Source organism: Mustelus asterias, chromosome 3, assembly GCF_964213995.1.
Source record: "Mustelus asterias chromosome 3, sMusAst1.hap1.1, whole genome shotgun sequence".
Classification (NCBI taxonomy): domain Eukaryota; kingdom Metazoa; phylum Chordata; class Chondrichthyes; order Carcharhiniformes; family Triakidae; genus Mustelus; species Mustelus asterias.
Genome location: NC_135803.1, coordinates 10054282 through 10079665, shown reverse-complemented (window position 1 = coordinate 10079665; position 25384 = coordinate 10054282). Strand labels below are relative to the sequence as shown.

General features: G+C 43.9%; 1 protein-coding gene across 1 annotated transcript; it reads left to right on the top strand.

The window, feature by feature from the left end:
- Positions 1-445: 445 nt before the first annotated feature.
- On the top strand, positions 446-14237 carry LOC144482919 (extracellular calcium-sensing receptor-like). The gene is made up of 7 exons (XM_078201782.1): positions 446-595; positions 1560-1567; positions 4629-4908; positions 7992-8825; positions 9323-9550; positions 12532-12655; positions 13324-14237. Exons 3-7 carry the CDS (start codon positions 4651-4653, stop codon positions 14235-14237), a joined length of 2358 nt encoding a protein of 785 aa, XP_078057908.1. The 5' UTR covers positions 446-595; positions 1560-1567; positions 4629-4650.
- The last annotated feature ends 11147 nt before the right edge of the window (positions 14238-25384 follow it).

Below are 25384 nucleotides of genomic sequence, written 5' to 3'. Positions count from 1 at the left end.
TCTTTGGCGAAAGAGTGAGTAGTTAAAGAAGTACAGTTTGCTATAAAGTTACTCATGTGACAGCAAAGGTGTTTGTAGCTCTCTGCCTGTACACAAGGATTACACATTTTAGTCTGCGGAGTTAGAATGGAAAAACATCAACAAAACTTTTACTTGTGACTTCATGGCGAGAGAAGGGGATCATTATAATTTGTTCCGCTTACATTCTGTTTCTGCACCCGAGGCGAATTGAAGATATTATTTGCTCCCATTTGGGAGCTTGTTTGAGTGTCGTGACAGATCTATTTATAGTAGTGAGAAGATTTTTATTGCACGGAACAATATATAAGCACATTAAGTCGGTCTATGAAAAATAGAGTTACTTTGAATGCTAATGATGTATTACATTTTGCCGTTATTTTTACCGTTATCCCTTCTTAACTCTGTGCTGTTGAAGACTGAACCAACCTGCAAACAATGGGGAACTGACGGCTTGATTGGCCTATCAAAGGAAGGTGACATAGCTATTGGCGGAGTTTTCAGTGTACACACTAATGTCGATCGCCTGGATCGTTCCTTTCAAAGTAAACCTAAAGCGGTAAAATGCAAAAAGTCAGTAGGAGCTTGTATTGTGTTCCACACTTCCAGCGTTGCAAATGCCTGTTCTAATGAAATAACTTTTTGTGCAATCTCAGTCTCCACTACCGCGCGGTGATTTTGAACGTTCGATCTGTCATTAGATAAGCTGTAGATGACGTGTGTTATTCTGCGGAATAGTCATTGATGCCGGGATAATGCGTTTTTAGTTTTGAGATTTATATTGCATATAGCTCGTGACATTCATGTAAATTTCAAAACGGGTCAATGGCAATTCGCTCGACCAACTGTTATTGAGGTTGAACTGAAACATAGATAGATTTTAACTTATTCAAAATGAAAGCATTTGCAGAGTTAAAATCTGAATTTACAGAAGCACAGTAAACTGGGCTCACTAAAACAATTTGTGTTCAAGTGGTAAACGTGATTGCTTCGGAGGTTCTTTTTGTCATTCATTCATGGAATGTTCTCTTGAGATGGTGGTGGGAGCTGCCTTCCTGAAGCAACGCAGGCCATGTGGTGTCCGTGCACCCACAGTGCTGTTAAGGAGTGGTTCTCGGGGCGGCACGGTGGCACAGTGGTACGCACTGCTGCCTCACATCGTCAGGGACCTGGGTTCGATTCTCGGTTTGGGCCACTGTCTGTGTGGAATTTGTATGTTCTCCCCGTGTCTGTGTGGGTTTACTCCGAGTGCTCCCGTTTCCCGCCACATTCTGAAAGACGTGCTGGTTAGCTGCATTGACATGAACAGGCGCCGGAGTGTGGCGACTAGGGGAATTTCACAATAACTTCATCAGCCTTATTTGTGACTAATAGATAAATTAAAAAGTAGGGAGTTCCAGGATTTTGAGTCAGCGACAGTGGAGGAACAAATCAGGATGGCGAGTGATTTGGAGGGGAACTTCCAGGTTGTGGTGTTCCCATGTATGTGCTGCCCTTGTCCTAGATAGTGACGGTCGTGGGTCTGGAGGGTGCTGTCTAAGGAGCCTGGGTGAGTTCCTACTGTGCACCTTGTGGACGGTACACACGGTTGCCACTGTTCGTCGGTGCTGGAGTGAGCAAATGCTTGTGCATGGGTTACCAATCAAACGGGTGATAACAAATTGAAAAATAGGTCTCAGCCGTACGAATTGTCGAAATTGTTGGAATTTCATTACTTATGTTTCATTCAATCCATGGACAGCTGTCTGTTAACAGATTTCCCTCAAGTGGCCCTAAAAGAGGTCATGATGCGTCTTTTCAAATTAAACATCTCGGGCTTTCAGGATTGTTACAGACTAGAATACCTGGACAGGTTGGTCCTTGTACTGAAAGCATACAACAAGCAGGGATTTACGCTGCGGCTGATATCACTCATTCATTATCGACTGCAGCTGATGCCTTTTCAAGATTTTGTGACAACGATTAGAATTTCTGAAAACAGCAATCTTCAGGCTGCTGTTTGTAAGTAGCAATGCTGTCACACACAACAGGTCAAAAACTGACAATGTCCATGGCAAGCTGAGACAGCTGTACCTCCTCCCCAGGCCCCCCACTCCCGCCACTACCACTACCCCAATATTGTCCACAAATCAAGGAAATTGAATTGTTTTCTACCACTATTGCCCAGGTGAAAGTTCCATTTGTTTGTTCATAGAGTCATAGAGGTTTACAGCATGGAAAGAGGCCCTTCGGCCCAACTTGTCCGTGCCGCCCTTCTTTTAAACCGCTAAGCTAGTCCCAATTGTCCGCATTTGGTTGTTTGTTGCATCAAGCCACTTTTGAAATTAGGGGATACGGAATAGTTATTCTTCCGTGCCATGTTAATATTTATAGAACAGAGAAATAAGCGAGAAGGATGGTAAGAGACCGGGGGAATGAAGAAAGCGAGTGAGTACGAGGCAGTAAGAAAGTCAGAGCCGAGAGTGTTAGTGAGGCTGAATTCAATTAAATCCGCAGTTATATTTCAAACCGATCACATTTAATCATAACTGTACATGACGAAATCTATCAACCGGAAAAGTTAACCGTCTCTGTCCTCCGCAGGTGCTGCCTGACTCGCTGAGTATGCCCAACGTTTCCCGATTTTATTTCAGATTTGCGACACATTCAGATTTTTGCTTCTGTTTTAGCGTCAGTTCCAAAAGTTGTATGTCAGTGAGATTAGCCAATTGTATCATCTGCTATATTTGTATTCTTCTTGTGTCCCGCAGTGTGGGGTGGTGCCCATAGGAGATGGAGTAGTGGGCGGTGGGTCATGCAAAGTATTAAACACCCGCCGAGAAATGGGAGCAGTGTACAGTTGACCTAATCAGGTAGCTCCTACAGGAAGCGCTTGTATTGCCAGAGATCTGTCCTTGTAATTGGTATTCCAGGAGATCGTGCGCCTAAGAGACGATAGATAGCAGAAATGGAACAGACAAAGATCAGATATGAAAATTGATACTTGGCGTTTCCAGAAACACTTAATTAATTTGGGCGGGGACGTAAACTCCAAGAGGTCCAAAGATGTGCGGATTAGGTTGATTGGCCATGCTAAATTGTCCCTTAGTAGCAAGGCGACTGGCTAAGGTAAGTGCATGGGGTTTTCGGGATAGGGACTGGGTAGAATTGTGGTCGGTGCATTCTCGATGGGCCGAATGGCCTCCTTCTGCTCTGTAGGTTTCTATGATTCTAACTACACGTGAATCGTGGAATGTTGGCAGTGAATTGCGCCATCAATATTTCATTTATCTAATCGCAAAAAAGGAGCAATTTCACATCCTTTCATGCTAAAAGCCGATTTAACAAGGAAGTTCAACTTAGGTAAAAGTGGAAAACAGTTAATCATCAAAAATGTATGTGGAAACTTGCACTTGAGGAATTGCATTTTAAATGTATTTTTCCCTCAACCACTGAGGATGAGCAGAGGTAATGTTTATACTTTTGATTGGTAGACTCTGAGGTTGTGATCAATAAATCTCAAAATCTAATGAACGAATTTCAACGAAACTTGCTGGACAGATAGGAAGAGTTGAGGAGTACTTGACAATATGCGGATCCGCATCTGGATCCTCAATTATTAATAAGAAGCGGCTAACATTGAGAGATATGGTGAATTAAGCTTTTCTTCGAATGTCGTGGGTTCTTTATTTCGAATGTTGTTTTTTTTAAAGTGTATTTATTGTTGTCACAGGTAGGCTTACGCTAACACTGTGGAAATCCCCTTGTCACCGCACTCCAGCGCCTGTTCGGGTAGACTGAGGGAGAACGTCAATGATGCTTACCTCAATGATGTTTACCTCATGGCGAAGTGCCAATGCACCTAACCAGAACGTCGTTCCCACTGTGCACGGACAAGGGAGCACCAGCAGGAAACCCACAAAGACAGGGAGAACATGCATACTCTGCACAGTGACCCAAGCCGGGAATCGAACCCAGGTTCCTGGTGCTGTGAAGCAGCAATGTTCACCTAATGTTGTTGATTGTTTTCGAATTTTGTGGATTGTCTTAACTGCTTATTTGTCACAGCTGTCCCAATGTGAGCAGAATTTTCAGAGCAGGTTGTGAATGTGGATTGGAATTCCCAGTGAGATGGAAGCTCTTAATAAAAGGTTTTTGCTCAGTTTTGTGGTTATAAAACTTCAAGCGGGGAGGGAAAAGCCAAAACGAAGTGGCACGTAATTGTATCAACGTTGAGGTAAGCATCATGGCGAAGATATGCAATATGCTGAATTGTTTCTTCACTTGTTGGCATTTGATTTGATCAGCTTTAAGAGCAATAATTAAGTTTTTGAATAAAATGGGACGAATTTCCCGGTTGGAATTGGGAATGGAAATGGGAAATGGGGCGGACCAAGGAAAGGTCCGTTGACCTCGGGCGGGATTTCCCGGTTAGAGGGTGAGCGCAGCCAAAACATCCCGCCAACTGCCTCAGAAACAAAACGATTCGCTCATAAAACAATATGATTTCGGCCAGTTACTGCCCCTATTTGAAAATAACTTCATTTCAATGTTATTTGTGTGAAATTTGTTTTAAAATCTGTATTTATTTTACCGAAACAAAAATATATTTTCTACAGCTTTTGGTACAGAGTTTTTCGTTTCGTGCTTACCATGGTTTTCGCCATTGAAGAAATCAACAAGAACCCACGTCTGCTTCCTAATGTTACATTGGGCTACCGGATTTACGATACTTGCACTATGCCGCTTTTAACTTTGAAATCAACATTTGAATTTCTCAACAAAGGTGAAGACCCGTCTTCCAATTTAGCTTGCAAAAAGTCATCTACCGTCTCTGCCATTGTCGGCGACTCTGGATCTTCACAATCTGTAGCAATGGCCACGTTAATCGGTCCATTCAGGATCCCTATGGTAAGATATATATTCATCAATGTTCCTAGCTCAAAGTGCAGAAATCACAGTTACATTTAAAGTAATAGGTTACTACCATTTATTGTTGGATTATTAGACTCTAATGTTCATTATTCCACAAAAATGCCATGGGGACTATATCTTGATATAAATATATTTAAGTGCTAACTAACATTGCTAATAACTGCAATGGGGTGCAGTAATGTTGATGGCAAATCAACGTTGTGTTAAATGGTGATTATATGCAAAAAAAACAGACAAATATATTTGACCTGCTAACTATAATGAAGAAATTTAATTATAGCTTGATAACTTATCAAGAAAGACTGGAGCAAGATAAGATAAGGCTGACAGTTTCCCTGATACTCCGATGGAGGTTTTTAAGATTATGAAGTTTTCCGTTAAGATAGCCAGAGAGATGTCTCCACTTGTTTAGTTATTCACAACTAGTGGAAAAAATAAAATGTTCACTAATGATTATAGTAAGGAATTTCGGCTGAAGTCTTTTTTCCACTTTAGCAAGGCCTTTGACAAGGTACCACATGGTAGGTTGTTGCATAAGGTTAATTCTCTCGGGATCCAGGGTGAGGTAGTCAAATGGATACAAAATTGGCTTGATGAAAGAGGACAGAGGGTGGTTTTAGAGGGTTGTTTTTCAAACTGGAGGCCTGTGGCCAGCAGTGTGCCTGAGGGATCGGTGCTGGGTCCACTGTTATTTGCCATTTATATTAATGATTTGGATGAGAATTGAGGCGGCATGGTTAGTAAGTGTGCAGATGACACCAAGATTGGTGGCACAGAGGACAATGAAGAAGATTATCTAGGATTGCAACGAGATCTTGATCAATTGGGCCAGTGGGCTGACGACTGGCAGATGGAATTTAATTTAAAAAAATGCGAGGTGATGCATTTTGTCGATCGAACCAGGGCAAGACTTACTCAGTTAATGTGTACAGTTCTGGTCACACTATTGTAGAAAGGATGTTATTAAACTAGAAAGAGTGCAGAAAAGATTTACTCGGATGCTACCAGGACTTAATGGTCTGAGTTACAAGGGGAGACTTTTTTCTCTGGAGCATAGGAGGCTTAGGGGTGATCTTGCAGAGGTCTATAAAATAATGAGGGGCATAGATAAGGTAGATAGTCAATATATTTTCCCAAAGGTAGTGGAGGCTGAAACTAGAGGGCATAAGTTTAAGGTGAGAGGGGAGAGATATAAGAGGATCCAGAGGGTAATTTGTTTCACACAGAGGGTGGTGAGTGTCTGGAACTAGCTGCCAGAGGTACTAGTAGAGGCGGGTACAATTTTGTCTTTTAAAAAGCATTTAGACTGTTATATGGGTAAGATGGGGATAGAGGGATATGGGCGAAACGCGGGCAATTGGGACTACCTTAAGGGTTAAAAAAGGGGGCGACATGGACAAGTTGGGCCAAAGGGCCTGTTTCCATGCTGTAAACTTCTATGGCTCTATGACTAAGTAGCGGCGAGTAGATAGTATTTACTACCGTCTGGATTATTTGAGGCGATATCAGAAATGCACTTAAGGAGAGTTGGATAAGTACATAGGCAGAAAAGGAATACGTTACTTGTGGATGAGGCGAGCTGAAAAAGGGGGGATGGGAGTGGGACTATTTGAGATATTTAAAATTCTGAAAGGTTTTAATGGAGTGAATACATATTTCCTCTTAACAGGAGGACGTAACTAGACACCATCGATAAAAGATAGTCGCCAAGAAAGCCTATAGGTAATTCAGAAGTAACGTCTTTACCCAATGAGTGGTGAGATTGGGGAACTTGCTGCGAACGCAAGTTAAAGCAAATAATACAGACGCATTTAGTGGGAATCGAGAATAACATCTGTGAGAGAAGTGAATAGACGGTTACAAAGCTTGCTTCAGATGAGAAAAGCTGAGGTAATGTGCGAGTGAAGCATGAAGGCCAGCATGGACTAGTTGGGTCGAACAGCCTGTTTCTGCGCCGTACGGTATGTGTAACCCCATGCAGCGTGGAAAGAGGCTTGTCTGGAGCAGTAAAGCTGCATATGTCTGTGAGGCCGAATGGCCTCTCTTTGTGCGGTGAACCCCTATGTACTCTTTTGTCAAGGAATGATTTCTCACATTTAAGGATATTTTTAACGATTTGTGTCAGCATTGCTATTCCGGTTCTCCTTTTATATCTGAATGAATATTAAACATAAATGGGGGTGGTGGGAGGAGGAGGGGGGAGCATGACGACCGGTCCTGAATTCACACAAACCATGAAGTGATCCGATATTACTTTCTCCTCAGAACTAAATTGCTCTGTTACTCACTATCTTCTTCCGGGTTCTCCGACCAGTCTACCACCCGCGCCCTTTGTATAATATTCATCTGCTTTGCAGATGTTTTATTGTCGCATTTAATCCGCTCTACCCTATAGGTAACAGCTGAGCGTCATCTGGTTCTCTTGCACTGTCGGTTCACATTAGGAATCTTGCTAATTAAATTTGCTGAAGAACTTCAATAGAAAACTTATTACCTTGAATGTAATCTGCCGTGAGACTTGCCTTGTGCATTAGTTAAATTCACGCTGTCAAATTACATTAGAATCATTCGCACAGAAAGAGTTTATTCAATCCATTCTGCACGTGCAGCCTTATTGGAGGATCGAATCATTTAATGCAACTCTCCCGCATTTTCCCTTCTATTTTTCCATTCGTGTAGATATCAAATTATTTGCTCTACTATGCGGAATACTGTTTCTTGCTATCTATATTATCCACTTGACTGACGCCCCCAGTCTCTGATATCTTTCCAGTAAATATCCTCTGAACTTTCTGCAAAGACTGGAAATGTAGAGCCGAAAATGCTGGGCTCACGCAGCAGTTTCTTGCAGAAGAGGAAACGGTGACAGTTTTAACCCTTTATTAAGGATATCTGCAACTTTTTCATCAGGGTTTCCGTAAACTCATCCCTTCTCGCGGTTGAATACTGTTCTGGAAGTGAATGAAGATGGCAGGCGGGGCGGAGTGTGTTGCAGATAACTGGAATTATCATTGTCCTCAGAGTGAAATTTAACATGCTTCCATTTGAATTCTCCACAGGTCAGCTACTTTTCCACCTGCGCATGCCTGAGTAACAGGAAGAAATACCCATCATTTTTCAGAACCATACCAAGCGACTATTTCCAGGCCAGAGCCTTAGCCCAACTCGTAAAGCGCTTTGGCTGGACATGGATCGGGACGATCAAAAACAACGATGATTACGGTAATTTTGGGATGCAAGCTTTCACCGAAGCTGTCCAACAATTAGGTGTTTGCATTGCTTTCTCCGAATCCATTCACAGAACAGACCCCAGAGACAAGTTACTGAGAATCGTAGATGCTGTAAAGAAATCTTCCACTAAAATAGTTGTGGCGTTCGTTGCGCCTGCGGAGATGACAGTTTTACTGAATGAGATTGTACGACAGAACGTGACGGGTGTGCAATGGATAGGAAGCGAGGCTTGGGTATCCACGCAATTTCTACCTCAGGAAGAAAGCAGACGATTTGTCTCTGGCACACTCGGAGTCGCAATTCGCCAGGTCGATATACCAGGACTGAGAGAATTTCTCATGGATGTCCATCCTGCACTGTATCCAGGCAACCTTTTAGTGAAGGAGTTTTGGGAATCAACCTTTGGCTGTACGCTGATGAGTACAGCGAACAAAACAGATCAAGTGCAACCTGCCTTGTTTAAAGAATGCACCGGAGGAGAGGATTTACAAACAGTACACAATGAATTTACTGATGTTTCGCAGTACAGAGTTACTTACAATGTCTATAAAGCTACGTACGCAATAGCCCACGCTCTTCACAATATGCTGTCGTGTGAAAATGGCAACGGACCATTTCCCCAAAAGGATTGTGCAAATATTTCAAGTTTTCAACCCTGGCAGGTAAGGAAGTCAATTTTTAAGTTTAGGTTTAGTTTTTACGTCTATTTATTAGTGTCAGAAATTGGCTTACTCAACATTGCAGTAAATTTAAGGGAACTTACTGTGAAAACCTCCTAGTTGCCACACTCCGGCGCCTGTTCGAATATATTGAGGTTGAATTTAGCATGGCCAATGCACCTAACCAGCACACCTTTCGGACTGTGGGAGGAAACCAGAGCACCCGGAGGAAATCCACGCAGACACGGGGAGAACGTGCAGACTCCACACAGACAGTGACCCAAACCGGGGATCCAACCCAGGTCCTTGGCGCTGTGAGGCAGCAGTGCTCGCCACTGTGCCACCATGCCACCCGTAATTTTTAAACCATTGGATAATTAAAAATTATTATATCTATAAACTGTTTAAGTTCTTATCGGAAATAAAAGTGATATTAAATGTCTCACGTTTCTTCCAAACAAAATATTGTTGAATTCTACATTCTTGATTCTATTTCAAAGCTTCTGCATTATATGAAAACAGTCAATTTCACTACCAAGATCGGTGAAAATATCTATTTTGATGAAAATGGAGACCCGGTGGCCACATATGATATCGTAAACTGGCAGCCCAATTCCGCTGGCGGGGTGGATATTGTAGGTGTTGGAGTCTATGACGGATCAGCTCCCCCAGGCCAGGAATTCGTGATAAAGGACGAAGCAATTGTATGGAATGGAGGTCAGATTACGGTAGGGACGCTAAGGACACACAGGTGCGGCAAATGGAATGGTTGAAATGGAACATATAAGCCATGCACCTTCCTGAATGAAATTGTCTTGAAATTCCAGACAAGCATGAATACACAAATTAGCCCATTTGAGCAGAATATTGTTTAGAGGGTTAAACCTGTATCAAAATTTGAAATATACTCTAGGAGGGTGATGTTTCGGGGAATGCATTAGGGAATTTCAGTTCCAGTGCTGAATGGTATCATCAATAACTTTAACAATTTATTCGTGTGAAATTATTACGCCAAACACCCAGGTTAGTCTGTATAAGTGCTTCTAAATTTAAGTCTGTGAATTATATGGTCAATTCTGAATTTACTCAGGGCGATATCATGACAACACTTAGCTGTTTTCCAGTAAGTCAACTAGCTGGCACGTGTGACATCTACTGTGATGATTTGAGACCAATGAAGTTTGCTGGTGCTGTTGGGAAGGATTTGAACTAACTTGGCTTGGGAGTGGAGTTCTGAGACGAGATTCAGCTGTGGTCATGCAGAGCCAAAATTAGAGGAGGCAGCAAGTGATGTATCGAAGTTATAGGCCAGTTAAGGCACAGGCGAGTTTGGCAAGATTGGATGATATTTATTTTAAAGAAAGGAGTCTGACGAGCAAGGCAGGTGAGTTGAGGGTACAAACGAAATCATGGACGTTTAATATCATTGCTGAGTGACGGTTGAAACAGCAGCAGGATTGGCAGCGCAATATTCCTGGCTATCGGATTTTCAAGCGAGACAGGGGAGAAGGTTAAAGTCGGGGGGTGGGGGGGGGGGGGCGGGGGGGGGGGGTGGTGTCTGAACTTTGATCAGGGAATCAAGAACAGCAGTTGTGAGGGACAACATCTTAGAAGGCTCTTCTAATGAAACCATACGGGTCGAACATAACAACCAGAAACGCGCAAGCACACTGCAGGGTATGTTCTATAGCCCCCTAACAATCCGAGAGGAATATAAGGGTAGAGGTGTAGGCACATTTCAGAGGTGACTGAAAGTAACAGGTTAATGATAGTGGGGCGTTTCAACTTCCCCTGCATTATCTGGGGTAAACGCAGTAAGAAGTTTAACAACACCAGGTTAAAGCCCAACAGATTTATTTGGTAGCAAATGCCACTAGCTTTCTCAGCGCTGCCCCTTCGTCAGGTGGAGTAGAGATCTGCTCACAAACAGGGCAGACTGAGACACAAACTCAATTTACAGAATAATGATTGGAATGCAATCTTTACAGATAATCAAGTCTTAAAGGTAAAAATAATGAGTGGAGAGAGCATTAAGCACAGGTTAAAGAAATGTGTATTGTCTCCAGACAGGACAGTTAGTGAGATTTTGCAAGCCCAGGCAAGCTGTGGGGGTTACAGATAGTGTGACATGAACCCAAGATCCCGGTTGAGGCCGTCCTCATGTGTGCAGAACTTGGCTATCAGTTTCTGCTCAGCGACAGCGCAGAGTCACTGAGCAGAGACTGATAGCCAAGTTCCGCACACATGAGGACGGCCTCAACCGGGATCTTGGGTTCATGTCACACTATCTGTAACCCCCACAGCTTGTCGGGACTTGCAGAATCTCACTGGCTGTCCTGTCTGGAGACAATACACATCTCTTTAACCTGTTCTTAATGCTCTCTCCACTCACATTATTTGTACCTTTAAGACTTGATTATCTGTAAAGACTGCATTCCAACCATTATTCTGTAAATTGAGTTTGTGTCTCTGTCTGCCCTGTTTGTGAGCTGATCTCCACTCCACCTGACGAAGGGGCAGCGCTCCGAATGCTAGTGGCATTTGCTACCAAATAAACCTGTTGGATTTTAACCTGGTGTTGTTAAACTTCTTACTGTGTTTACCCCAGTCCAACGCCGGCATCTCCACATCATGACTTATCTGGGTAGTCATAGTGCGATGGGTCTCGTGGAAGCAGAATTAAAATGTGTCCGGGACATTTTAAGCTGCCGTGTACAAAGTCCTACACGATAGCGCAGACCTGGACTTAATGTTAAATAACAAAGCCGGGCAAGTGGTTCAAGTATCAACGGGGCAGCATTTTTCAGAAAGCGATGATCACTCCGTGAGGTTCAGTATTGTTATGGAAAAGCACAGGAATGGCCAGAAATCAAAGTTCTAAATTGGGGGAAGACCGATTTTAATAAGATCCTGGTCAGCTATTGTATCACCTACAATGCGAATGAAATTATATTGATCAACTTTTAAAGATACGTTTAAAAACATCCATGATTAAAAAACCTCAGCTGCAAAGGTTTTCGCCTTGAATCTTTGGCGATTCTTGGCAATCATATCACCATCGATTTGGAACTTTTAAAAAAAAATATTCTTTAACCTATAAATTAATCTCAAATCTCACAAGCCGTCAAGGAGTGGTCGGGCAACGTAGTCACTTATGTTCTGCGTTACAATCTTCTCCAACGATAATGAACAGCTTCCGGTCGTTTCTTTGCTGAACCTGACACGGTAACAAGTATGAGCATGCGTGTCGCAGGTTTCTCAGAGAGGGTTGTGGAGCTCGTTCACTTGTGTTCCGCACAACTTCCGAACTCCACAGACAGATGATGTGGTCTGACAATGGCATTTTAATTGTAAAAACATCCTCACCTCCTTATTCCAGTTCGCTAATTATAACGTTCAAAATTACATTAGTTTTATTTTTATTATTTCATTTCCTCGAGCTCGATTTTAATTCCTCGAAATTTTCAGTTGGGTTTGTAAGACATGACCTACGTTTTACAAATCCACAATAGTGTCTCTAACTAGCTGAAATGTTTTTAAGTGCCCAGTCTTTCTGTTAGTAAAGATTCCAACAACCGCCCCCAGCTAGTGTTAAGCGAACACATCTGGAATGATCCGAATTCTCCTTTTCACCGTCCTTCAGTAATGGAGTGAACTTCGACATATCACGTGATTAATAATAAAGTGACTTTCTCTTCTTTATATTGAGGTTCCACGAGCAGTTTGCTCCGAAAGCTGCCCACATGGGACGAGGAAAGCCACAAGGAAAGGAGAACCCATTTGCTGCTTTGACTGCATAAAATGCGCTGATGGTGAAATCAGCAACAGCACAGGTATAAACAAGGGGGGAATTGGTGAGAACTGATTTCTCAGAGGGAATAAGTGGCGCGAAGGAACATTTCTAAGAGACGTTGGACTTTTTCCTTGAAACGCAGACATTAAACAAATTCTTCCTTAAGTTGCTGAGTTACGAACAAATTAAGAGCGGGGGAAATTTCACCGCTGGGATTTTTAATAACAGTAAGAAGTTTAACAACACCAGGTTAAAGTCCAACAGGTTTATTTGGTAGCAAAAGCCACACAAGCTTTCGAGGCTCTGAGCCCCTTCTTCAGGTGAGTGGGAATTCTGTTCACAAACAGAACTTATAAGACACAGACTCAATTTACATGAATAATGGTTGGAATGCGAATGTTCTGCGTTACAATCTTCTCCAACTCATGTAAATTGCCAATTCATGTAAATTGAGTCTGTGTCTTATAAGTTCTGTTTGTGAACAGAATTCCCACTCACCTGAAGAAGGGGCTCAGAGCCTCGAAAGCTTGTGTGGCTTTTGCTACCAAATAAACCTGTTGGACTTTAACCTGGTGTTGTTAAACTTCTTACTGTGTTTACCCCAGTCCAACGCCGGCATCTCCACATCATTTTTAATAACTGCATTTAGTGTAAATATAGTTTTCCTTCTTACTCGTTTTATGTTCTATGTATTTATGTTTCTTTAAGATTCTCCAGATTGCATGAAATGCCCATGGGATTATCGCTCGAACCGACAACGAGACAAGTGCATATTGAAGGAGATTGAATTTCTTTCTTTTGGCGACCTAATGGGGATTATTTTGGTGTCATTGGCATTGTTTGGAGCCTCTCTAACGATCGGTGTATTTGTGTTGTTTTACGCGCACAGAGATACTCCTATCGTTAAAGCTAACAACTCGGAGTTGAGTTTCCTGCTTCTTTTTGCATTGAGTCTGTGTTTTCTGTGTTCGATTACATTCATTGGCGAACCTTCCCCCTGGTCTTGTGTGTTACGTCACACAGCATTTGGCATCATTTTTGTTCTTTGTATTTCTTGCGTTTTGAGCAAAACAGTTGTTGTGGTGATGGCATTTAGTGCAATTCTTCCAGGCAGTAACAAGATGAGGTGGTTTGGGCCTGTTCAACAACGCCTTTCTGTTTGTGCACTTACATTAGTGCAATGTTTAATATGCACGCTTTGGCTAAGAATATCACCTCCTTATCCTCGAAAGAACAGTGATTATTTTAAGGAAATCATTGTTTTTGAATGCAATGTAGGTTCGCCGATAGCCTTTTATTGTGCGCTTGGCTATATTGGATTTCTGTCTTGTGTGTGTTTTGTGGTGGCTTTTCTTGCTCGACAACTTCCAAACAATTTCAATGAAGCCAAACACATCACGTTTAGCATGATTATCTTCTGCGCTGTCTGGATAACTTTCATTCCAGCCTATATAAGTTCCCCAGGTAAATATACCGTAGCTGTGGAAGTGTTTGCGATTTTGGCATCCAGTTTTGGACTGGTTTTCTGTATTTTTGCTCCCAAATGCCACATTATCCTGCTGAAAAAAGAAATGAACACCAAGAAGCATATGATGGATAAAATGGCTTCCAAGGATCTGTAATTCTGCCTCCAAGGCTTTGTAATGCAACTTCGCTGAAGCAAATGTATTCGCTCGTAGTCAATGTTGTTATAGTCATTTTAATGTTACGAATTTGAACATTGGAATAAACGACAAAGTGCTTGCAAAATGTGGAAATGTTACTCTGGACAAATGTAACTTTGTGGCTGCTTATAAACAAATGAGTCATCACTTTAACGTCTCTTTCATAGTCGGAGTGTGCTTGGGATAGAGGCAGATGAGGAAGCGTGGGAGGGTAAGTAAAGAGAGGGGAGATAATCCGAGAGGGAGGCAGAATATAGCAGAGCTTCTTCTGTGCTAAACTCATCAGGCCTTGATCGAAAAACATGGATTTAATTTTTTTTCAGATTGTAATGTGCTGAAAGACAATTTCCCGTCCCTTTTAATAAATTTGCTTCGCTTCTATTTAACTTGTGCCCAGGAAGGTCCTTGTATCACGGAACATTGGCTTGCATTCAATTGAAAACCAAGATATGTATTTAAATCGGCATGGCCGTTTTGGCTGCTTACTATTATTCTTTTGCCTTCTCAGAGTGACTTAACATTTCTTCTTTATTAACTCCAATCTTTTTGCTGAATATAATGCTGGAGTGATTAGTGTGAGGTAGCATTAGGTAATCAGCAGTGGTGAGCGAGTGGCACTTTCACTTCAGCCGGAACGTTGGGAATAAAGAACCTCTCTAGCGAGCTCAACTCAACAATGTTGATGTTGATGTTGTAGTGTAGCTCTGAGAGAATGCTTCTTTAATGGGGGTGCCGTATTTTGAACGAGAGGTTTAATCGAGTTTCATTTTGTACCTGACCTCTCCCCAGCCACGCATAAAATATGCCATTTGTGTATTTCATTGATAAGGAATGGCATTCTTCCGACGTCCGGAGCAAGATTATTTTTTAAATCAATGTCACTATCACATTTTTGTTTTTGAAACCTTGTTCTGCACCCTTTCCTAGATTAGAACATCGGCTACTGATGACTACTAAACCATTGTCGATTGCTGTAAGAACCCACCTGGTTCACTAATGTTCTTTCGGGAAGGAAATCTGCCGTTCCTTACCTCGACTGGCCTACATGTGACTCCAGGGTCACAGCAATGTGGTTGACTCTCAACTGCCTTCTGAAATGGCCAATCAAGCCACTCAGTTCAAGAGCAACTAAGGATGGGCAATAAATGCTGGCCAGCCATTGACGCCCATGTCCCAAGAATGAATTAAAAAAACGTCAAAGGTACAGATTTGCGACACCCAGAGATAGTTAAAGGCGCAATATAAGTGCAAAACTCTTTATTTGTTCGGTACATCCTTGGGTTACTCATTTAGCGGAGCGCCGCGTCACATAAGCCTTCTGGCGCTCGAGGGACATGCACTGTTCATTCTGTGTGCCACTGCTTGTTGGAGCGTGTGGGACGGTGGTCGTGTTGGTGGGGGCGGGGGAGGTGGGGGCGGGGGAGGTGGGGGGCGGATGGGAGGAGGCGGAGGTACGTCGAAATTTCGAGTTCCCTGGATGGCAAAAGACAGAGATATTAGAATGAGACAGAAAAAAAAGTCTCATGACCAATGTACGTTTCATAATACATTCAAGAGTTAAGCTGAATATTGAAGTAGAGAGGATTCGAAAATGGAATAAGACGGCAGAGGAGCGAGGATGAAAATAAATTGATGACTAACATTGAAGATAAGGAAACGGCTTTTAATAGCAAAATGATAGTCAAAGGTAGTGTGGTAGTGGTAGATCCCTGAAAGTTGGCACCCAGGTTGATAGGGTTGTTAAGAAGGCGTACGGAGCGTTAGTTTTTATTGGTAGAGGGATTGAGTTTCGGAGCGAGGAGGTCATGTTGCAGCTGTACAAAACTCTGGTGCGGCCGTACTTGGAGTATTGCGTACAGTTCTGGTCACCACATTATAGGAAGGATGTGGAAGCATTGGAAAGGATACAGAGGAGATTTACTAGGATGTTGCCTGGTATGATGGGAAGGTCTTATGAGGAAAGGCTGAGGGACTTGAGTTTGTTTTCGTTAGAGAGAAGAAGGTTAAGAGGTGACTTAATAGAGGCGTACAAGATGATCAGAGGATTAGATAGGGTGGATAGTGAGAGTCTTTTTCCTCGGATGGTGATAGCTAGCACGAGGGGACATAGCTTTAAATTGAGGGGTGATAGATATAAGACGGATGTTAGAGGTAGGTTCTTCACTCAGGGAGTAGTAAGGGGGTGGAATGCCATAGCCTGCAGCAGTAGTGGACTCGCCAACATTAAGGGCATTTAAATGGTCATTGGATAAACATATGGATGATATTGGAATACTGTAGGTCAGATAGGCTTTAGATTGGTTTCACTAGTCGGCGCAACGTCGAGGGCCGAAGGGCCTGTACTGCGCTGTAATGTTCTATGTGCTATGTTCTATGCAGTCAAGTAGAGATCATGATCGCTCACTGATGAACTTTTATGCACCGTCAGACCCTTTGCCTTGTATCCATGACGTCTTTGTCAACTCTCTCCTGAGCTCCCACTTATCACCGATCTTTTAGTTTTGTGCACCTGCTCCATCACCCTCTCAAAAACAGTATAAACCCATCGCAGCTCTACCTGTCTTCAGCTCTGAAGAAGAGTTATATGGGCTCAAAACTTTAACTTCGTTTCTCTCTCCAAAAATCTCGTCAGGCCTGTGCTTCTCAGCATTTTCTGATTTTATTTTACATTTTAACTAATCTCTGCCAACCATGTCAAACTTCATAGGTGGAGGAAGTTCTCGAATTCTGCAAGTCTCCCACTTTTTGGCTTTCGGGAGTTGAACATTTAGTGATAGAGTCACAGAGGTTTGCAACATAGAAGCACGCCCTTTGGCCCAATTGTCCATGCCGCCCCTTTTTTTAACCTCTAAGCTAGTCCCAATTGCCCATGTTTGGCCTATATCCCTCTATAGCCATCTTTGCCATATAACTGTCTAAACGCTTTTTAAAAGACAGAATTGTACCCACCTCGACTATTACCTCTGGCAGCTTGTCCCAGACACTCACCACCATCTGCGTGAAGAAATTGCCCCTCTGGATTCTTTTGTATCTGTCCACTCTCATCTTAAACCTATGCCCTCTAGTTTTAGACTCCCCTACCTTTGGGAAAAGATATTGACTATCTAGCTGATCTATGCCCCTCATTATTTCATAGACCTCTATAAGATCACCCTTAAGCCTGCTATGCCCCAGAGAAAAAAGTCCCAATCAATCCAGCCTCTCCTTATAACTCAAACCATCAAGTCCTGGTACCATCCTAGTCAATCTCTTCTGCACTCTTTCGAATTTAATAATATCCTGTCTATAATAGGGTGACCAGAACTGGATACAGTATTCCAAGTGTGGGCTTACCAATGTCTTGTACAACTTCAACAACACGTCCCAACTCCTGTACTCAATGTTCTGACCAATAAAACCAAGTATGCCAAATGCCTTTTTCACCAATCTGTCCACCTGTGACTCCACTTTCAAGGAGCTATGAATATGTAACCCTAGATCTCTTTGTTCTATAACTCTCCACAACGCCCTACCATTAACTGAGTAAGTCCTGGCCTGGTTCGATCTGCCAAAATGCATCACCTCGCATTTATCTAAATTAAACACCATCTGCCATTTGTCAGCCCACTGGCCCAATTGATCGTGATCCCGTTGCAATCCAAGATAACCTTCTTCACTCTCCACTATGCCACGAATCTTGGTGTCATCTGCAAACGTACTAACCATGCCTCCTAAATTCTCATCCAAATCATTAATATAAATGATAAATAACAGTGGACCCAGCACCGATCTCTGAGTCACACCGCTGGTCACAGACCTCCAGTTTGAAAAACGACCCTCTACAACCACCCTCTGGCTTCTGTCATCAAGCCAATTTTGTGTCCAATTGGCGACCTCACCCTGGATCCGTGAGATTTAACCTTATGCAACAACCTACCATGTGGTACCTTTTCAAAGGCCTTGCTAAAGTCCATGTAGACAACATCAACTGCACGGCCCTCACCTATTGTCTTGGTTACCCCTACAAAAAAACTCACATTTATTACATTTTATTACACTTTCTTACATTTTTCCATGCATAAATGTTTGTGCCATTGGAATGAAGGGAGATGTGGTCTAGGTGGGCAATGTTGCCCCCAGATTCGATGAGGCCACCCTTGGTGCGTTCTTGCGTGCAGTACATAACAGGTGTCACTAGCTCATGTTGGACACTGGGAAGATGAAGACGCTCAGACACATTCATGCCACATGGGAGGAGGTGGCCGATGAGGTCAATAGTGTTGAGGTGATGATGAGAACCTGGTGTTAATGCTCAAATGATTCAACGACCTAATGGGAATGGTCCCAGGTAGCTAGGTCTCTGCTTGTAAACCCTTGTAGTGATTTAGGTTCGTCTGTAACCATCGGGGTATGGTGCAGCTCTTCAAAGTTTAACATTTATTTATTAGTTATAAGCTTACATTAACATTGCAGTAGGTTACTGTGAAAATTCCCCAGTCGCCACACTCCGGGTACACTGAGGGAGAATTTAGCATGGCCAATTCACCTGACCTGCACATCTTTGGACTGTGGGAGGAAACCGGAGCACCTGAAGGAAACACACCAGACACAAGGAGAATGTGCAAACTCCACACAGACAGTGACCCGAGCGGGAATCGAACCCAAGCCCCTGAACTGTGAGGCAGCAATGCTAAGCACTGTGCCACCTCTTTTCTCCTTCCACAGCAACAACAGCATCCTGAGCCTCCCTATGTTCCCTTTTCCCCTTCACCCTTCTCCTCCACTTCCTCGTGCTTCTCCTGTTCCACCTCCCAATCGCCTCTCCTCCTCCTCACTAGAGGTTTTGTCTCCAACTGAAACAATAATCCTAATTTGTTTCAAACACCTTTCACCCCTCACCCTTAAGTAATGCACACGAAAATATTCTGTCACGAAGTTGTCTGAACCCAAGGCGACTTCTCATGAAAATGTCCAAAAGGTTCCTGTTCCACTCTAATGAACCGTCCCTGCAGTGAGCAGAGTTTGGGGCTCTGGTCTCAGCTGCAGTTTTAAATCCCGCCCAAAGCAAACTTGGCCTTTAAAAAAACGAATTCCCCACCTATAGTAAAAGATGCCCTGACAGTGTATTATTGCCATCTGACGGTATTATTGCAGTGAGGCGGGAGTTAATTGGTGAATTAACTTTTAACTTGATACTTCTGCCTTTCTGACACTGTCGCCTGCCGTACTGCCGGAAACTGGCGTGTTGACGTCGTGAATGGCGCCCGACATCATCACATCTCATAATGCACCCTGCAATGTTGGACGCATCCCGCAGTCATTCTCCACCCCTCCCCACCCCCCCCCCCCCCCCCACCCCGCACCTCCCCCCCCCCACCCCCGTCACCAGCCTCCCACCCCAGATTCTTCAGCCCTGAGAATAAGATCTTGTGTGTGTAGAAAGCATGGGTGATGTATATATAGATCGATACATTAACTTGTCGTCCCTGGAGAAGATGAATGTGTCAATGTAGCTTCAAAGGAGAATTAAGTTAGCGTGGCCAATCCACCCCACCACTTAACTGACATGACAGAAATACATCAAAGGCAGAAATAAATCACTAATTTGGAAATTTGCTTTGACTAAAGTTACCACAGAATCCCTTTGGTGCGGAAGGAGGCCACTGACATGAATCCCCATTGACTCTCTGAAAGAGTATCTTACCCAGGCCCACCTCCCTAAAGGCGAAACCCGGCATACTTACCGTGGCTGATTCACTTAATCTGCAGATCTTGAGACCCTAAGGGGCAAATTAGCATGGCCAATTCTCCTAACTTGCACATTCTTGGAGTGTGGAAGGAAACTGGAGTACCCGGAGGAAACCCATGCAAACACGGGGAGACCCAAGTCACCCAAGGCTGGAATTGAACCCGCGTCCTTAGTTGTGACGCAGCAGTGCTAACCACTGTGCCACCGTGCCGCCTATTTTATCATGGCTTTCATTTTGTGAACTTGCAGTTGCTTTCCTCTCATTCTATAAACAAATTGTCGGTAAATAAAACAATATTCAATAAGTTCACACCTCAAACAGAGGCTAAATTCCACTCTCAACATCTACATTGTAAAATGGATTATTTGCATAACAGATTGTGACATCTCTCATGCCTTCAAATGCCCGCCTTGGGACACTGATATGAATTGTAGAACGCATTTAGGGACCAGCTTTTCTCAGATGCTTGACTCTTGCCGTCGTAAGTTTCTGGATTGAAGACCCCGTCCAGGATTCGAGAAGACGAACTGGATTCACACTTCGGAGCAGGAAGTGGTCCTCTGCAAGTGGTGAGCACCATTCAAAATGCCTCTGTAGTCATCCCTGACTGGTTAACAGGAGTGAAATGTCCCATGGCATGTTGTAGCCTCACCTTTTGGCCTGGCTAGCATTTATCTATAAATAAGTTCCCCAAAAGCAGATTGCTTAGTGATCTGCCTCATTGCTATATATGGGATCATGCTTTTGATTTGATTTATTATTGCCACGTGTATTAACATACAGTGAAAAGTATTGTTTCTTGCACGCTATACAGACAAAACATACCTTCATGGAGAAGGAAACGAGAGAGTGCAGAATGTAGTGTTACAGTCATAGCTAAAGTGTAGAGAAAGATCAACTTAATGCAAAATAAATCCATTCAAAAGTCTGACAGCAGCAGGGAAGAAGCTGTTCTTGAGTCGGTTGGTACGTGACCTCAGACTTTTGTATCTTTTTCCCGAAGGAAGAAGGTGGAAGAGAGAATGTCCGGGGTGCGTGGGGTCCTTAATTATGCTTGCTGCTATGTCGAGGCAGCGGGAAGTGTAGACAGAGTCAATGGATAGGAGGCTGGTTTGCATGATGGATTGGGCTACATTCACGACCTTTTGTAGTTCCTTGCGGTCTTGAGCAGAGCAGGAGACATACCACGCTGTGATACAACCAGAAATAATGCTTTCTATGGTGCATCTGTAAAAGTTGGTGAGAGCGTAGCTGACATGCCAAATTTCCTTCGTCTTCTGAGAAAGTACAGTTGCCATTTGGGCAGTGCCAGGCTGGCATTGCCCAAGGGACAGCCCCCCGCCCCCAACCTCCTGGGGGGCATCAATGGCCTCAGTCCCCACCAGCGGAGTGAGCATGCCTGGTCCCCGTTGGTGGGGAGCAGTTGTAAACCCCAATGATCAGAGGCTCTCCCGGGATGGGGGAAACACTAATGGGCCTGGAGATTACCATCTGTGGCTCTCTGTTCATATGGAAATAGTGATTTCCGTAAGTCATGAGTTGGTGGTCTTTCATAACTATCGTGTCGGCTTGCGGGGACCAGGAGAGGTTCTTGGTGATCTGGACACCTAAAAACTTGAAGCTGTGCCAAACTAGGCAGCTGTCAAGAGTTTGAATAAAATAAAGATTTAAGAATCTTTAATAATGGGATAAAATAATTTTTGAAGAATTGAATGAATAAGGAATTGATAAGTGCGGATGTCAGAAGGGTTTTTGATGGGCGAATTAACTTAGAAGAAAGGTAAACAGATATTTACTTACTTGAAGTGGTGAACCATTAAAGATAGAATTTTAGGTGTTAAAACTGCTGATGAGATTAGTTGAAAGTGGAGACATGAGATTACAATTCACACATATATGCTAAAAGCCATGTTTTAGGCAGGAGGTCAAAAGTGAAATACGGCATACCAGTCGCTGTATAGCTATGTAGTGACAGGAGAGATGGAAAGGAGAAAGACCAGCAACTGGAAAATAGATAAGATGACAGCCATGCCGAGCTGGCAGCAGGAATTCTGCCAGAAAGTAAAATTTCAAGCTAGAACAAAGAACAATACAGCACAGGAATAGGCCTTTTGGCCCACCAAGGCAGCGCCGATTCCTAATCCTTATTTGACCCACCACTTATTGCCCATACATGGTTTCTATCCCTCTGTTTGCCTCCCATTCATGTGTCTATCATATGTCTTGAACGTTGCTAACATGGCTGCTTCCACCACCTCCACCGGCACTGCATTCCAGTCACCCACCACCCTCTGTGTGAAAAGCTTTCCCCGCACGTCTCCCCTAAACGTTTCCCCTCTCACCTTTAACGTATGCTTTGATCTAGTTGACATTTCCACCCTGGGAAAAAGCCTCTGACTATTCACTCTGATTATGCCTCTATCAGGTCACTCTTCAGCCTCTGTCTTTCAAGTGAAAACAATCCGAGTTGACCCAACCTCTCCTCATTCCTAAAACCTTCCAGACTAGGCAACATTCTGGTAAACCTTCTTTGCAACCTCTCAAAAGCATCCACGACCTTCTCATATGTGGCGACCAGAACTGCATGCAATACTCCAAATGTAGGCGAACTTAAATTTAAAAATACAGGTGTAACATAACTTGCCAACTTGGGAATATTACATTTGAATCCACATACAAATCATTGATATATATTGTGAGCAGCTGGGGCCAACGTTTTGATCAATGTGGTGTCCAATGGTCACAGCCTGCCGACGTGTGAATAACCCATTTATTCTTACTCTCTGTTATCTGCCTGTTAGCCAATCCTCCATCCATGACAGTATATTGCCTCCTACCCCTGTGCTTTTATTTTGCTAATGAATCTCCTATGAGGGACTTTATCAAAAATACAATATCAATTGACTCTACTGTATGAATTTTGTTCGTAACATCCTCAAAAAACTCCAAACATTTCATCAAACATGATTCCCATTCGTATATTCATGTTGACTATGTCCAATCAGGTTATGATTGTCCACGCGTCTATTTATCACATACTTTTGTAATAGATTCCAGCATTTTCCCTACCACTGATGCAAAGCAAAAAGATAAGACCATAAGACCATAAGACATAGGAGCAGAATTAGGCCACTTGGCCCATCGAGTCTGCTCCGTCATTCAATCATAGCTGATATTTTTCTCATCCCCATTCTCCTGTCTTTTCTCCATAACCCCAGATCCCCTTATTAGTTCCCAGTTTTCACTCTCCCTCACTTCTTAAATAGTGGGGGGACATTTGCTACCGTACAATCTTCAGGAGCCACTCCAGAATCTATAGAATCTGGGAAAATGATCACCAATGTATCCACTATCTCCAGAGCAACTTCTTTCAACATTCTGGGATGCGTAATATTAGGTGTTGAGGAGTTATCTGTCAGGATTCTCCCAAAGAAACAAAGTTCCCAACGGCTGGGCAAATGTGAGAATTTCCATAACAGAACGGATCTCCGGCACTCTACCTCCGAGAGATTAAAGCCGGAAAGTGGGGGGCGGGGCCTATTCCCGCGGGAGAGGCCGGCAGCAAGCGCTCCGGACTGGCCCTACTATCCCCGGCCGCCAGATTGCTTTGGCAGCCCCACTCCCCCCTCCCATCCCCTGCCTACCCGACCCCGCCTACCCAACCCCCAGCCCCCAAGAACTGGCCAACCCGACCACCCCAGCCCCAATCGCCAGGCCCCCATTGTCAGCCCCGATCTCCCCATCCCTGTGGCCAGCCCTGACCACCTCCAGGTCAGCTCTGATCGCCAGCATGGCCAACCCCGAACCATCCCCATGGCCAGCTTGACCATCCCGATGGCCAGCCCGTATTGCTCCCCTCCCTCCGTCCTCCACTGAGCGCGCAGCGGCTTCCCCCATCAACACATTGCCCCCCAGTTGCCCACCCCAGCAGGCCCGGTCCCAATAGGCCTCACGCCTCTAGCCCTGCCCAATTGGCACTGGCCGTTGCCCTTTGGCATTGCGTGGCACTTGGTGGGCAATGTCAGGGTGCCCAGTGGACAGTGCTAATGTGCCATCTGGGCAGTACCAGGCTTGCATTGCCCAAGGGGCACCTCCCTGCCCCCAATCCCCCGGGGAGCATCAATGGCCTCAGTCCCCCTCCAGCGGGGTGAGCATGCCTGGTCCCCGTTGGTGGGGAGCAGTTGTAAACCCTGATTATCAGAGGTTCTCCCGGGATGGGGGAGACACTAATGGGCCCGAGATTACCATCTGTGGCTCTCGATTCATATGGAAATGGCGATTTCCGCAAGGTCACGAGTCCCGCACTGATTTCTGGCATTGCGTTGATTACATGGAAAGTAGAGCCTGGGGGACTTTCGATCGGCGGGACGCTGGCCGCGTGTCCCACTACCGGCCCGCCGCTGATGTTTCCCGGCCCTCCGTGCTAGTCCAGCAGCGCAGGGGACTGGGAGAATCCCGGCCATCAACTTTCAGCCCTACCAATTTATCTGATGCAACTTTCTTATGCTAATTTCCTTCAACTCCAGGGGGACTTTGAAGACAAATCCACAGAAATTCGCTCAGGTGTAGATTGGAGTGTGTTTGACCACAGCCAGCTTGTGTGTTTAAAGGGACAGTGTGTTACTGAAACATTTAGCCTTAGATATACTGTGTAATCCATGCTAACCGTAAATTCCACATGTATTTGTGAAACTAAGGGGGAGTAAAGGATTATTGCATTAAAAGAAAACTTTTCATGTTCAACAGTTTTTTATTGTAGTTGAAACTAATCAGTGGCCCTGTGACTCTGTTCCTCTACGTTTGCTAAAACAGTAGAAGTTACAGTCTTTTGAGCCATGGATCCAATCTGGGATCTTCCCATCCAGTTATAACAGATCATAACAGCTGGAAACTAAGTTGAACCAACGTCCGCTGTAATTTGCTGTTTCCTAGCTCCATCCAAACAGATTCTGCACATTGTTCTTCCGATCCTTCCTCACCACTGCATGGACCTCATCCCTTATTCTCAGCCAAACCCACCTTCTTTCCTTTCTGGTCTCTCCTTCCGAACCATTGAATATGTTTGGTTATTCAGTCCCCAGTCTTGGTCATCATGCAACCATGTTTCCATAATGACAATTATGTCATATCAATTTATCATTAATTGTGCTTTCAGATCATTGACCTTGTTACGAATGCTGTGCATATTCCCTTTACACTGTATATTTGACACCATTCCACATTTGACGCATACTCGATTATTTTCTATATTTCTCCTGCCTTCCAACGCCATTGTTACTTCCTGTTACCAAGTTTACCCATTTCCAATTTGGACCACTCTTCAAGTTCCCATGCCTCTGATAAACTAATTCAAACCCAACCCCACAACACCAGCAT